Raw genomic sequence first — 15,895 nt, forward strand, 5'->3', positions numbered from 1 at the left:
GAAACAGGAAACACGAGTTCTGTTGCACTACACTTCTTTGCCGATTAGTGTCAGTAATGAGCTCGTAAACGGGTTTGTCAACCGCCTATAAAAAGAAGAAGAGACAGTACTCATTACTGTTTACCTACCTCGACCAAAGGCGTTTGTTGGCACTTCTTCACGATTATGCATACAGGTAATTTCATGCTCTCGTTTTGAAGTTTGCAATGTCTTCGAGACATTAAAATGATGGTAGCAAATAAACGAATCCGTAAAACCGGCAACCTAACTGTTTTCTTTGCACTGCTAACTTGAGCCCCATTAGTGAGCGAGCTAACAAGCCTCTTTAAATGTTAAAATTGAATATTTTTCTTTATTGCATCGAGTTTTCATAACTTTAGAGCACGTCATGTTGAGCGCAGTATACAAAGTAGTTGACGGGTATTTGATTTTTTTCCCCTCTGCTTCTTGATCCGACTCGCAGGATTGCTCGCCAGCGTCGGAAATGTCTGAGATTGTGGCAGCCAACTCTCTCGCCAGCATCCAGAAGGAGACCTTAATCGTCACTTCTCCGGCGTCCCCGGATGGCGAGGAGTCGGACTTCGTGTTTGTGGAAGCGCGGCATCCCAACACAGTCCTGCAGGGCCTCAACACCCTGCGGCTCGACAACTCCTTCTGTGATGTCATGCTGTGTTGCGGGGGACAGGAGTTTCCCTGTCACCGCATCGTGCTGGCCTCCTTCAGCTCTTACTTTCAGGTACACCTGAGTCAAGATCACCATAAAGTGCCTTTGAGGCTTCCTCATTCACCTGGTGCTGATTAACTAACTATGGATCTTGTGCTTGGCTTCCCCCCTTGTTGTCCCCAACCAGACAATGTTTACCACTGACCTGAAGGAGTCCAAACAGGAGCGGGTGGCCATCAATGGAGTAGAGCCGCAGATGGTTGGCATGCTGGTCAGCTATGCCTACACGTCAGAGGTCTACATTTCCAAAGCAAACGTCCAGGTAGGCTTTGCACACTTATGTTCTTTGGCTTTTTGCATAAAACATCTTCCAAATGTTGGTCACGCCAAGCTTCAGCACACTTCGCTAGAGCACAGTGGAACAAATGCATTGTGAATTTGTCTTTTTCTATTTTTTTTTTTTTTTTTAATACACTAAACTTATCGGTGTCCAACTCTGGTCCTCGAGGGCCACAGTCCTGTGTGTTTTACAGACATCTTTCCCCAAACACAGCTGAATCAAATAATCCGTATCGCTATCAGGTTTCTGTAGAGCTCGCTGATGAATCAGGTGTATTTGATTTTGAAGAGTGTAACATCTCAAACCTGTACGACTGCGGCCCGCAGAAACGGAGTTTGACAACTATGCCACTCATGGGAAGAATACTATGAATCATCTCCGGCATCACTACACGTTTAACCATTGATAAGTGTCCCACAGCAAGCTCAACAGAACTGCACTGTTTGGTGGAAATGTGACTTAACAAACTACTCTTTTCAGGCACTGCTGGCCGCAGCCAACCTGCTGGATGTGATGGCCGTGCGAGAGGCCTGCTGCAGATTCATGGAACGTCAGATGGATGAGATTAACTGCGTAGGCATCCACTGCTTTGCTGAGGCCCATTCCTGTAAGCTGTTGGAAAAACAAAGCATGAACTACATTCTCGAGCACTTCAGCAGTGTTTGCCAACAGGTGAGAGGCTGGTGGTGCCACCGCAGCAGCTATGCTGAAAACATTTATTGAATAATTCACAACTCACTAATACTTTCACCTCATATGCACTTTTGTTTTGTGTGTTGGTATTGTGCATTGATGCATAAATTAATTATATAATTTTTATCCTGTTGTTCAGTCGATCTAAAAATATTTGATTGCTGCAGCCCTAATAGCGGCATTATGATTTGTTCAATAAGCACATGAGATCCTGGCTTTACTGCGGTCCAAACATCGGGTTTTGCAGTCACGAACACTGCTCAATTACTTTTTGAGCGGCGGTAGAACGGATACCGCGTCAAGACCTGCTCAGTTACTGCAGTATTTACTATTTTGCATTTGTTTCGTATTTGTGGCCTATAAGTCTTTTTATTATTTAAGCGCTGGTGATGCTTTCTGACTTTGTTACACTGGTTGGGATTTTATCGTGGCTGTAGGAATGAAAACCTGTCACATACTAAGGACCCCATGAACTGTGTAACCAATAGTCAAATGTCCCAAAAGTAGTTTTTGGACTTCTGCTTAATTCTTAAAAAATCTAACCTTCATGCGACATGTCATCACATTTCAGTGGATCCCAGCTATTTGAGGGGGATGGTGACCGGGCCGGCCAGCAAAAATCTGCATATAGATAATGTCCAATTAATTGAAATTGAAATGGAACACGAACAAAATACTTTCCCCCAAAAATGTGTATGCGTACATATTATATTTTAAATCTGAACAAACAATCCACTAGTGCTTAACTGTGCATATGCAAGGGTCCACAGTAGTAATGTAGTCTCATGCCACTAATTCATTGCGTGCAATTTGTGTAGCATTACCACATATCTCGGGCAACATTGGATGTGAAACTTTTTTTAATTGCATCTATATTTGAATTATGTCTTTCAGGAGGAGTTCTTGACCTTGAGTGTGGACAAACTAACTGAAATCCTTGCCAGTGACCAGCTCAACGTGTGCAGAGAGGAGCTGGTGTTCGATGCCGCCATGCTGTGGCTAAATACATGCCCGACTCGCAAGCAGAGCTTTGACAAGGTCAGGTTAAAGCACATGTTTCAAGATCCGGTCCTCGAGGGCCTGAGTCCTGTATGTTTTTGAGGTTTCTTTACAACAATACACCTGCTTTAATTATCAGGCTCCTGCAGAGCTTGCTGATGAGCTTAAATGTGCATCAGCTGTGTTGAACGTGGGAAACCTCTAAAACATGCAGGACTCAGGCCCTCAATGACCGCACTTTGACACTACTGGGTTAAAATATACAGTAACTGCATGTCGCACATTTATTTTTATTTAATTTTTTTTTATATACATTTTTTAAAAGTCGTCCCTCTTTTCCTGAAGGTGTTGGAGCATGTCCGTTTGCCCCTCATCAGCCCCTACTACCTCCATGATGTGATCGAGTCTCTGGATGTGGTGAAGGAGAACCAAGGCTGCCAGAGGCTTATCTCCGAGGCCAAAGACTACATGCTGCTGAAGGACCGCCGAAGGGAGCTCTTCTGCTCCAGGGTACGGCCGCGTCAATCAACAGGTAAAATTTTACCATTAAAGATATTGCATGCTGTGTGGGAGTGTTATTTATCTTTCTGTAAAATATTAGTGACTCCCACGCATCACATTATCAAGGTTGTTTCCATGGTAACAGGGACGTCTGAAGTCATCATAACAGTTGGCGGTGAAGACGACAAAGTGGTACTGCGCAGCGTGGAGAGCTTCGATCCCGTGACGAATACGTGGAGGGACCATGCCTGCCTGCCCTTCGCTGTGAGCAAGCACGGGTTGGTGGTGTCAGGTGCGTCAACACTTGTTTAGGGAACCAAGTAACATGCAAGAGTATAAAATGAGCAACTAAAATGTAAGGTGATGTGGGGAGAGAACAAAAATATTTTTATTTATTTACTATACATGCTTTATTATCCTGGTGCGCAACAAGATTTGCAAAACTTGACTTGCATGAGCCTCCATAAATCTTTTTTTATTTATTTAGGTATGAAACTCCTTCCAACATATCGATGAATTGGTGCTTCTACAACAAAAATGAGAACCATGGCTGCGGCAGTGTTCAGCTTTTCAATGTTGATTGCGTCACACTGGGCTCTTCCTCCTTTTCTTGTCATACAGGAAAACAATGTGAAAATGAGTCTGCTCATGCTATCTTTCTTAACCTCATTAGCAATTTAATTATTATTATTATTATTATTATTTTTTTTTTAGGAGTAGCTACAAGACTGGAAAAAAAAGAGTTGAAAACACTAACTTCTTTTGGAAGCTAGGTGTTGTTCTGTTCATAGCTATACTGTTACTGTAATCAGTACACGTTGGCCGGAACGCACCTAAAAAGAAGATATTTTGAATTGATCTATATGATCACATGCCACCACTAAGACGTGTTCTCATCCCTTCCCTGTAGATTCCATTCTATATTTAGCTGGAGGAGAGTTTCCTGACGGCTCGGCTAGCCGGGAGATGTGGCGCTACGACCCGTGCTTCGACACCTGGATGGAAATGGCTTCCATGAATGCGTCTCGCTCTGAACTCGGTGCGTCTGTCTCAGTGGGTGCCATTATTTAACATCGCAACAGTCAGACTTGTCCCAAGACTCCATTCACTCACTGCTTAAGCGCTCAATTATCAGTAACCGTAAAAATCAGTTGTGTAACTCTGTTTAGCAGCATATGAAGATGCAACTGTGTAATCGTAACAAAAAATGATTAATTTGGCCAAATCAAGCGTCTCTGTCCTTGCTGGCAGGCCTGGTGATGCTGGATGGTTTTGTGTATGCTGTGGGCGGCTGGGAAGGTCACTCTCGTCTGGCCTCGGTGGAATGCTACAACCCTCACACCAACTCCTGGCAGTTCACGGGGTCCGTCAAGATGGCTGTCACAAGTCCTGCTGTTGTGGCGCTGGACGGTCTTCTCTACGTCACTGGTAGGACATGCTGCTAATGTACTGTAATTAATAAAGCACCTTCCAAGACGGTTTAGAATTACTAACCAGCTTTGCTCGATTGAGTGATCAAGTCCATATTTAGTGTAGAAGCCCCTCTGTGAGGAAATGCTTCATTTGACTGGTTCTGAACGCTCTTACAATGTGCGTTTTGTCTGTCTTGCAGGTGGAGCTGTTCTTGAAGATGGCGATGGCTCAGATCTCACACAAGTGTACAACCCGAAAACGGCTACGTGGACCGAAGTTTCCTCGATGCAGATTCCTCGTTCTGGTTCAGCAGCTTGTACGTTGAAAGGAAAAATTTATGTCATAGGTAAAGTATTCACTTAACTGTTTACTTGAGTATCATTATGTTCACATTGAGCAGAAAGTGGAGCATTATCTTTATTTACTGGGTGTTGTGAAGACTCATTTGTATACTGTTTTGGTTGTAAATATGTTCTTTGTGTATTTAGAAAAGCTCTATTAAAATATAGTTGTTAGTCTGTGTGCCACGCTGGCTCCTTCTAGTGGTATGCAAAAGTCACAGATTTAGCTCTTTTTAAAGGGACACTTGACTCATGAAGCCATTTTCAGCAACAAAAAGTTAATATTTTGTCCAAAATAAATGTGATAACGTCATTATTTTTCATGTACAATTAGGCCCCGTCCAGACGGAAGCCAAGCCGGCTTCGTTCCTCAAACAAATCTCGTATACACAGAAGCATTTCAAGACTTGCGTTTGTCCAAAAGAAGATGCTGAGGATGTTTAACGGCTGTAATGTATATGCCAAGTCTGGAGTGGCGCTGTAGCGTAGCCACAGGCAATTAACGGAAAGCGAAGAAGATGGATGCTTTAAAAAAATAATAATAATAATAATAAATAAAATGTAACTTAATCTGCGACAATGCGTCGTCATTGAGCTGAGACCATTACGTCATCACTGGAGGAGTATCCTGCATAAGGTGTCCAGACAGGCGCCTATTGAAATCTTTCCACTCTGGAGCCCGGTTTCAAAAGTGATCTGTTTCAAGCTCCGAAACCACGTGTGATGTGGACGAACGGCTTAAACGGTAAGAAACTTGTGAGGATACATTGAAACTGGCTTTCGTGTGGACAGGGCCTAGGCCATGATTGGTCGTTACCTACTTCCTCAGCACAGGTGAGGTCATCTTCAGTCGACAGCAAGTGGAAAAATTAGTTTTTAAAGGTATTAATTTTACATGAAAAATAATGAAGTTATCAAATTAATTCTGGTGTGTATATATTTTTCCTGCTGAAAATGGCTCTATGAGTAAAGTATCCCTTTAAACTGTATTTTATTTAAAACCAATATGTGCTACTTTATTATTAGTAGTATTATTAAGGGTTTTTTTTTCTTTGTGGCGGTGCAAAAAGTTTTTAAGCTACTTTTTTGTTTTGTTTAACTTTAGGTGGGTGGCATGCCTCGAAGGAAAACACCGACAAGGTGGAGTGTTACAACCCCAAGACCAACCAGTGGACCATGTGCGCCCCCATGAAGGAGCGACGCTACCGGCCCGGTGTTGCCGTGGTGGATGGAAAGATCTATGTCCTGGGGGGGGAGGAAGGATGGGACAGGTGAGGTGAAAGCAAAACCATTGACACCTTTTGCGTTTTGTCACATGAACTTTACGTATGCCTGACCATCCTGTTAGATATCACGACACAATTGAGAGATTCTGCGACGAGACCGACACGTGGGAGATTGTTGGGGAGATGCCCACCAGTCGAAGCTGGCTCAGCTGTGTGTCACTCCTGCTGAGGAAAGACGTTTTGTCGCACTACTACCCCAGTATGCCAAACAGCAGCTAAGTGATGGACGCATTTCGCGCCAACACGCACCCTCAGTGGAGACACGGCACTACAATGTTCAGAGCTGTATTTTATTATGGTGACATATTTATTTTAACTACGTCTGTGAGAATGACATGCTGAAATCTGTTTGCTATCAACAAGATGCTGTATGGGCCAAGAAATCCAGCTGTGAATATTTTGGTAAGGTACCCATGCAGAAATACAAATGTGAGCTGTATTAAATGTTTTTTTGTTTTTTTTTAGGATTGTATTAATTTCATGTAGAATATTTTTGTAATTGTTGTCAGTACATTGAAGGAAGTCACTAATAAAATGTTTAATTATCTTTGACACATTTGCCTGTCTAAAGGTTTTCTATTTAAGGGTAATAAAACAAATTCATCAAATTTAAAAAAAAATTTTTTTAAACAATTTCAGTCACAGCTCCCTATCTTGTGTTCAAATTTTGATTAAGCATGATTTAATTGCAGAAAATTGTGCAATTAGTTAAAAATAATAATAATCGTCTGGCAGCACTATTTGAAACCCTTTTTACAAACCCAAACACTGGTTTAAAAAAACTATTAAACCTTCACCCTGGCTTGAATCTCTACTATTAATTTTAAAGAGGTTTAATGTAATTGTAATAACTGGTCTTGTGTATATACTAAATGTGCTTTGGGCCCAAAAGAACAGAACAAGGCAGAAAGAAGAGAGTCCATGATTCTGTCATTTGGTAGATTAGGTTTATATATAATTATTGAACAAATCCTGTTGGTATTGAAAATTATGAAACTTTCTAAAATAGCTTCCAGTGAATGAATGTCTGCACTAATGAAGATCAAAGACTTCAAGACTACAGCTTCCTTCAGTGGGTAATTTTATGTTACCAGTCATTTACAGTTTGTCCAACCACAATGAGTGTCATCACCGTGTTGCTCTTAGGCGATTCTGTGAAAAACTTTGTAAATTAAACATGACAAACCAAATTTTATGTTATTTCAATGCGTTTTGATATTAGTCATGTTAACTCACTCATCAGCCACTACGGGGAGCCAAATACCCTTTGACTTCTATCTACAGTAGAACATAAAAACAGGACCTAAGTACAGTACTGTATTCCAATTACTGGACACATGAATAAATACACCGGCACAATCTAATTGTAGCAAATCTACCATGAAAAAATATTTGGTACTGTATTTGATTTGTATCAACTATCAGACTGGGACTTAATTTTGGGTTTCTAAATTTCTGGGAGTGGCAAATCTTTTGGAAATTATAGTTATGTGCAGTTTTTATTTGACAAAGCATTTCTGCATCTTACTCATTTTTAATGTGATGTTTTGCCTTTCTTGTTGACATAATTATGGAACTGCTACGCAGGAAAGCAGTAGCAGAGCAAAGCAAAGCAGGCACATATTACTATCCTAGAAAACGGTTTATTTATTCGTTCCCAGATTTTTTTTCAGAAAAAATGCGATCCGACTCGGCGGGAAATAACTTTTCTCGGAACTCCGAGTTGTCATGCGATGCAATTCCCCCCAAACAATGCCAAAAAGTCCCATTGGAATCCATGGAGAAGGGGGGAATCCACAGATCAAGCTCCTTTTTCCAAGCCACGCTGCACGCGCATATACGGCAACTACCGATGTGATTTTTAGCTCATTTTGTTTGACCGATTCCAGCTTTTCCAATTTTAAACCATTCAGCTCATTCCCAATTTCTTGTTGAATTTTCAAAATAAAAGCACACATTATTATTTTTGTTTTTTAATGGAATGGAATGGGCTCCTATTTAAATAGTGCTTTTTTTTTAGCTTTACTGCGCGACCATCTTAGATTAAAATACTGTATGTAGAATAGTTTAATAGCATTTTAAACATTTAATAACATTCGTTTATTTAAAAACGAGAACACCCCCTCCAAATAATCTATTTTTGTTTTTAATAATTTACAATAAAACGCATTTTACACAATTTACAATAAAACCAATTGTTAAAGATAGGCTAAATGAAATGAATGGGGGGTGGGGGTAATTACAGTTTAAGAAAATAGCAAATGTTCATAACAAATTTGAGAGTTATTAATATTTCAACAATAAATATCATTTGCCAATTGAGTCAAATTTTATTTTAATATTGTATACCATTTTTTAATTGAAGTGTGTTGGTGTATTTGGAAAAATGCTTCTTTTTTTTTTAACCATGCTTTATTTTTTAACCATATTGTTTAATTACATAGCCTAAAAGTTGATAAACGAATTAATAAAGTACTTAGTTAAGTTAAAAACATTTTAACTTACCAATTTTAAGGGAAGAAATTAATGCAAACACACACGCGCACGCACGCACACACGCACACGCACACACACACACGTACACGTTTAAACACACAAATTTGACAACACTATAACGTAACCTTGGTTTAGCCCGGTACCCTTGAAAATCGTACGTGTACTTACTTCAACGCTTTAAAATAAAAAATAAAAACTGTTAAATTCCACAGACAGGGCAACCCAGGACAAGACCTCCCATGTTATTTTGTTTTTAGGTAATATCGCGAGAGTATTGAACGAAGCCCCCCCAATAGGACGAGAACACTGCAGGGCAATGAGTATGGTGTGTGGACCAAGTGGGTGTTCATGTTCGGCCTGATGTCATGAGGCGGAACGGGAGGCTCGGCTGCTAGCGGCTACGCGGGTGGGACGCGCGTAATAACAACCACGGTGCCATTTTGCTGCTCACTTTTTGGACCTTTATTAGCGGGTCTGGACTTAAATACGTTTGTGCCCCACTCTCATCCTCGTCCACCACCGGTCCATGGAAGAAGAACAAGGAGCGGGGAGGAGTGAGGCTGCTCGGCTAACAAACTAAGGAGAACCAGGGCAGCCGCCGTGATGGTGACTGGCTCTCGTTTTCCATGGTGACTTCGCCGAAAGCTATACAGCAAAAACCTACGGACACCACTGCTTCGCTTCTCGCACGCCTCGGTTTCTGCGTGAAATGTTAGCCCAGTCGTGGTTTCGGCCGTCGAGCAGCTTGCGGGCCGCAGCTCGGCTCACCGAGCCCGATTCTGGAAACTAGCTAGCCGCCTGCTAGCTGCATCTTTGCCCGATGCTTCCGAACGCATCCAAGGGGAGAACCCAAGCGCACAAGACGCGACCTATGGTTTGAGATGTGATGTGATGCTACGGCGTGGTGGAGAAGAGAGCTAAAACATCGCTGCGAAAAATGCTCAGTGCAAGCACAAGAGCGGGGATTCCGCTGAGGTGGTAGAAGGGGTAGCGGGGGGGGGGGGGGCGAGGTTAAACTGACAACAGCCGCCCCACTGTCTCCTTCTTCCCGTGGTCACATTTGGACAACGGCCGCCACATTTGCCCATCACTAATCCCTGCCTCCTCCCCACCCTCGTCATTGACAGGCTTGTTGGATGAAGGAGAAAATATGGATAAGCTGACCATCATTTCAGGGTGCCTGTTTCTGGCGGCGGATATCTTTGCAATAGCCAGCATTGCAAACCCAGACTGGATCAACACTGGCGAGTCAGCAGGTAAAAGGAAGTCCCGCTTGTCTTTTAGTTGGAACTTGGATGTCCAATTTCTCCATCCAAATGCAGGTGCATTTATCACCAGATTTACATATATAAGCGGGTATAGTCACTCTACAGAAGAGTGCACCCTAACATGCCTCCTAAATCAGTTGTTCTCAAACTTTTATCACCTAAAAATATGCTTAACTCCCCCAGTGCAGCCACCATGTTTATAAACAAACACTTATTAACGATTATATGTATCCTAAAACTTGCATTAAATATAACTGAACTGTAGTTAGGCAGTGATTCCACAACACTATATTTTGAGTATTTGTGCCCTAGACCAGTGATCGCGAACCACTGGGCCGTGGACCGGTACCAAGGGCCAGTTTACACCAGGCCACGACAGACTGCACAGTTGAAAGAATAAAAAACTAACGGTGTACTAACGATTTATTAAGGATCTAAGGCTAAAATATATTTTAGTTTGAAAAGTGACTGGATTCTGTCAAAACTGTCTATGACTAACGCTTGACACATGTCAATATGCGAATTAACTCAGTTGTGTAGTGCTGATACTAAATCCAAAATGTGGCTTCATATTTAATGTTACAGTATATCTACAAAATACCCCAGTTTTTGTGTTGCTCATATCATATATGGTAAGTGTTGCCATAGTGAGTGACCATTGCTGTTACCCTCTTCATGGTGTTGCAACGTACAGGTACATAAAAATAAACAATGGATTTGTGTTTGTCGTTGTAGCATTTGATTAAACACCCATGAGTTTTCAGTTTACTCCCTGCTTTCTCCTGTATTCTGAAAAGAGGCTTGTTCAGTATATAGAAGACTAAATTTTCCATAGGCTTGAATGGTTGATTGGCTGGCTGGCTGGTGACCAGTCTAGAGTTGTGTACTCTTGCCTAAAGTTAGCTGGAATAGGCTCCAGCCCACCCGCGAACTTAATCACAATGCGTTGGATGCCACATTGACTTCTTCAGCAGCAAACTGCTTGAGATCAAATCAACAGCCAAGTCCCCTTTGTCTCAGTTCCGTTAAGATGTGATTAATCATTTCAATTTCACACGTCGACAAAAATCTTTAGGCTCCATTAATTGATTATCATGCCCATCCGTAAAACTACAAAGCTTATTGTTTTCATTTTGTTTTGTCCCGAATAATTCATGTTTGACAAAAGCTTGTGCGAGCCGTGCAACATTCAAGTGCCTGCCCTGGAAATGTGTTGGTTCTTTTGATAGACAGCTGTGTCTTTTTGTTCCCACTGCAGGATGACAGCTTAGTTGCTAGGTCAGGGAGGGTTCATCGTTAACAAATGCACATTCTGCAACACATTAATGCCATAGAATCAACAATTTTGCTCTTAATAAATTATGAGATGCAGGTTTTTGGTGATAGATCAAACTCTGACTGTCAAACTCTTGACTTTATTGTCCCACGGCCAAAACGCACTACAGTACAGTGTTGTGACATGGGTGTTGTTCAAGTGTGACCATTTTCCTCTGCTGACTGTTGCGGATGTCACTTCTTATCTCTATGCCCATTGTGTTGGGCTGTTTTGGATGTGCTTTGTGTGTTGGCTGGTTGCGTGAAGACAAGTGCAGACAAAGGAACAAGTGTCTAAATGGCTGTTTTCTCTCGTTCTGTGCATGTTCTAGCCAAAGTGTTGGTCATGCCAGCATTACCACTCTACTAAAAACATTTTTTTTAACAAGCAATTACCAGTAATCTGTTGATTATTTTTGTTGATTAATCAATGAATCTGATTGAAAGAAATGTTTAAATGTCCACCCTTTTATTCAAAAAGAGGACATTACAGTATTTCAAACTGACTGTGCAGAAAATGCACAAGCAAAAACGAATAATGCTGCGATTGGCTGGCAACCAGTTGAGGTTGTGGCCCGCCTCTCGCTCATCGACAGCTGGGATAGGCTCAAGCACGCATGTGCCCCATCAGCAGGAGAAGCGTTTCAGAGAAAGGATGGATGAAAAATTTATTATGATTCAGCTAGTGGTTTGGTCCTTAGCATGTCAGAAAATTGGGAAAAAAAATGTGAATCATTGTTTTCCATAGTAAGAGCAAATCTTTTATTTTGATTCAACACAATGATAATCAGAATGCTTTCATGAATAGATAATATTTACTGTTGAGAAGATGATAATGTAAGCATTTGGACAATTTTAAACTAAAAATGATCTTAAGAGTTCCTTGATTAGCAAAAGTAATTATTAAGGTAATTTATTACTTGTCTATTAATAATTGCATCTCTAGTGTTGTTTGTTTTAAGTTTAAGAAACAAACACGTTACACAATTAGTCAAATTTAATAGTATAAGCAGTAAATGTACAATAGGATCCAGCATACATATTAAAAAAAAAAAACTACCATAAATCAATGTGAAAGATCAACAGTTGACATGCCATTTGTGCGTATTTAGAAATAATTGTTTCCTGTAGGAACAAGATGGAAATTTAATGAAACAGGTCAATTAATATCTTAACAGTCGTACCTGTATTGTAAAAATAAAAATAATTTTCATTTTCATTTTGTTGATATCACAATGAACATACAGTATAGTTCAAGTGCTTCTCAGGTAATATCTTCAAATTGTTAGTCTTATAGCATAATTGCCTAACTGTCATTATCAATTTAAAAAAAAAACAAGAAGGAAATGCAACAAATTTAGTTTGGTTGCCTTGACTCAAGTACTTGAATGACTGATAATCTACACCAGGGGTGCTAAAGTTCCATCCTCGAGAGCCCCTATCCAGCCGGTTTTCCATGTTTCTCTCCACTAACACACCTGATTCATGATCAGGATCGTTATCAGGCTTCTGAAAAGCTTGCTGATTAGCTGATCATTAGATTCAGTTGTGCGGCAGGAGGGAAACATGGAAAACAGGCTGGATAGGGGCTCTCAAGGACCAAACTTGAGCACCCCTGATCTACACAAACAAAAAAACACAAATTTTTAGCAAGCATATTGCTATTTTATTGACGTCATGGCACTAAATTAAAAATGACGTAGGCAATTATTCTGTTAGGCTAACAATATTGTATTTACCTGCCAGGACCGAGACATACCCCTATCCTAAGTGGCAAAAAGGGCTATTTTGGGTTCTTTTTGCGTCATCAAAGTTCTTCTTTTTGCCATCAAAAGCCAATGAAAAAGTAAAACGTCCTTGTGCAGTTCATCTTTTATTGGCTCACTGAACTGAGCTGAAGCTAAGATGTGTAACGCACTGATGCATATAACCTGTTCTCAACTCATTTGCATCCAGAAAAACAATTTAAGGATCTGAAGCATGTCACACTTTACCATTTGGCTTTGAGTTTTATGATCACTTACACTTATATGACTTTAACCATAATTTAGATACACCGGAATGTTACATGAAATAAGCAGATAAAATATTTTTGGTACATTTTAATGTAGGGAACATTTGATCAAAAGCAGATGCTATCTTGTGAGGAATAAATCTTAACAGTTCAACATTCTTATCAGATAGTAAGTACCTGGCACCACTATACGACCAAAGCCACGGCATTGCGCTCAATACTTGGATCCAAATGATTCAATAATTTATTGTAGGGATAGACATTAAAATGAGCCAAAACTCGGAGGGGGGAAATATGTGAAACTCAACATTTCTTAGTAATCCTCGCCTCACCTTTGAGAATCAACATACTGTACTGTGGAGTTGAGCAGAAGCACCTCAGATGAGAGAGAGTGCAGTGAGTGACCCCCAAGTTGTGTAGAAAGCCCTGACATTGTTCTCACATCAGCGTGATATCCTCGGGCAATAACACTTGAGGCTGATTTCCTGTGCTGAGCCATTGTTGCTGCAGCCTGCAGACAGAAAGTGTAATTCTTGGCAGCTGCGCTTCACGACTGCCCTCTCCATACTCGCCACTTCAAGTGGATGTCATTTCTCCAGAGCCTCAATAACCCCTGAATCACTCTCTGTGCTCGTCTGAAAACTGCTAAATCATATCCAAGAACAGACTGCCTTCTTCTCTTCACGTTGCTACCCGAGACCAGGGATGGATTATTACATGAAGCGTAATACCACGTTGTTGTTGTGGTACAAATAGATTTTGTTGTTGCACTTCCACCAGACCATTTTCACAAACGTTATCTTTACTAGCTTCTTTAAATACCCCCCATCATTTTTGGGGAATAGTGTGAATCTTGTTGGCTCAATGTTAACACAGGATGGGCATAAGAGATCGAATTGTTCTAAACAATGCTGTCAAAGGTGGAATTCAATCAATTTAATGCTCCTATCCTATCAACAAGGTGATGGTGTGTACCCGAAGCAATTGCGGTAAAATGCATTTCCCTAGCTAGCAGTGGGTAGGGTACAATGAATTCAGGCCAATCTCATTTGCGGCGTAATTAGGCAAAAGCAGATATCGAACCAAATGTGAAAAAGGAAGAGAGCAATGTTTGGTGCAAGACCATTTAGAATGAAACAATTATTGCAATGCCATAAATATCTAGAGTACAACAAATTGAGAAGTATAAAAGTAAAAAAGATAGATGCCAGTGCATCCTTCTAGCCTCAACTGTAGTATTAGTGACAGTCATTAGGAGTTGTTTAAATGGTCACAACTGCTCAATAAGTTGCTGTAATATTAGTTGTCTTTGTAGAGGTTAAACAATGTCTGGAGTGTTGTGTTTCTGCACCTTTTGGGTTTAATTATCCGTTGCTTAAAGTGTTATGACTAGCATGTCTATGGTGTTCTACAATGTATGTTAGCATTAAGCCAGCAGAACTTAGTCAGTTATGTAGTGTTTAGCTAAAGAGTAAAGACACACAACTTTTAATTTTTGGTTTTATGTTTAATTTTACAGTAAACTTCTACCAGGTGTGACAATAAACACTGATCATTTAGGATTATTTTCTTGACTCCGGTAAAAATTGACAATCAGTTATTGTTTGTTTGAATAATATTTTTCATGTTTAAGGTTAAAACATTATATTGAGCCAAATGTTGCTGTCTAATGCAGTTGTGTCGTACGTCAATTGCTTTAAGATGCAATCAATCAACAATGACTGTCACACAATCCAATCCTTAACAATCAATAAGTCCATTATTATGTTCATCCCTAACTTTGACTCTCTTAGTGTGAAGTGAAAGATGCTTTCCAGCTTCCAGTGACTTGATATCACACTTTGGTAGAAGAGAGTTCATTTGCAGTCCACCAAATTGTACTTTTAAATGTGCATCCCCTATGCACATTTGTTTCCAATTAGAAATTCAATAGTAGTTTTTCTTTCTGTAACGGTTGTACTTGGATGCAGCGTTGAAAGGACTGAAACATTTGATAGGTAGACAAAAGTTATTTAATGGCCTTCATTGCTTTACGGACCCATTTACTAAAGGTTATATCTGTAATACTGGTTTGCAAATGCTGTGATTCATAACAAACAACCTTTCAAGAGCACTTGTTCATATTCCAATTTAGCATACATCAAGGCACTAGAAAAGAAGACACGTTTTTCAAGAACCTTGCTTTGTGTATCATAATTAAGAGAAATTAGGAACAAAAACGTGCTTCGTTTGTGCTCCAATGTTAGTGGGCACTGTTAAAGCCCCCATTACTAGCAAGAAAACAGCTGCTGGCTGCTGTTCTTTTTGCCCACCACGCATTTCAGGAGCCCGTTTGACTCATCCCACCAGAATTTACAAACATCAGTGCCCTCAATGCCCTGCTAATGATAGCATCGCCATGCTGAGGATGAGCAGTTACGGCAGTCATTTCCTCTCATTTGGACCCGCACATGGCGACAGGCTCATTTTTATCTGAGTGAGTTAATTGCATGGCACAATGGAGGTGCGAAAGTTAGCAGCCCTTATCATTGAAAATTGTCTGTAAACGAGAGACGGGGAAGTAATG

At 40.6% G+C, this 15,895-nt stretch overlaps 2 protein-coding genes across 6 annotated transcripts in view; both read left to right on the forward strand.

Annotated features, from left to right (window-relative positions):
- The first annotated feature begins 39 nt into the window (after positions 1-39).
- LOC144045015 (kelch-like protein 24) lies at positions 40-6,789 on the forward strand. The gene is made up of 12 exons (XM_077559781.1): positions 40-175; positions 464-736; positions 852-986; positions 1,485-1,676; positions 2,592-2,735; positions 3,042-3,228; positions 3,343-3,489; positions 4,108-4,236; positions 4,449-4,625; positions 4,810-4,956; positions 6,057-6,222; positions 6,300-6,789. Exons 2-12 carry the CDS (start codon positions 485-487, stop codon positions 6,454-6,456), a joined length of 1,833 nt encoding a protein of 610 aa, XP_077415907.1. The 5' UTR covers positions 40-175; positions 464-484; the 3' UTR covers positions 6,457-6,789.
- A 2,277-nt stretch (positions 6,790-9,066) lies between these two features.
- Positions 9,067-15,895, forward strand: part of mosmoa (modulator of smoothened a) — a 38,756-nt gene continuing 31,927 nt past the window's right edge. For all 5 annotated transcript variants that reach the window (XR_013291046.1, XR_013291047.1, XR_013291048.1 and 2 more), the window contains exon 1: positions 9,067-9,989. Coding sequence is in view for 1 of the 5 variants with exons in the window: in XM_077556398.1 (XP_077412524.1) it covers positions 9,884-9,989 (106 nt within the window). In the remaining 4 variants the exon portion in view is untranslated. The remainder of the gene's footprint in view (positions 9,990-15,895) is intronic.

Source organism: Vanacampus margaritifer, chromosome 2 (assembly GCF_051991255.1).
Source record: "Vanacampus margaritifer isolate UIUO_Vmar chromosome 2, RoL_Vmar_1.0, whole genome shotgun sequence".
Lineage (NCBI taxonomy): Eukaryota > Metazoa > Chordata > Actinopteri > Syngnathiformes > Syngnathidae > Vanacampus > Vanacampus margaritifer.

Excerpts from the sequence above, each read along its gene's own strand:
- LOC144045015 (XM_077559781.1), top strand. The coding sequence starts at position 485 with ATGTCTGAGATTGTGGCAGCCAACTCTCTCGCCAGCATCCAGAAGGAG. Across the intron at positions 3,229-3,342 it reads ACGGCCGCGTCAATCAACAG|GGACGTCTGAAGTCATCATA; the intron begins GTAAAATTTTAC and ends CCATGGTAACAG. Across the intron at positions 6,223-6,299 it reads GGGGAGGAAGGATGGGACAG|ATATCACGACACAATTGAGA; the intron begins GTGAGGTGAAAG and ends CCATCCTGTTAG.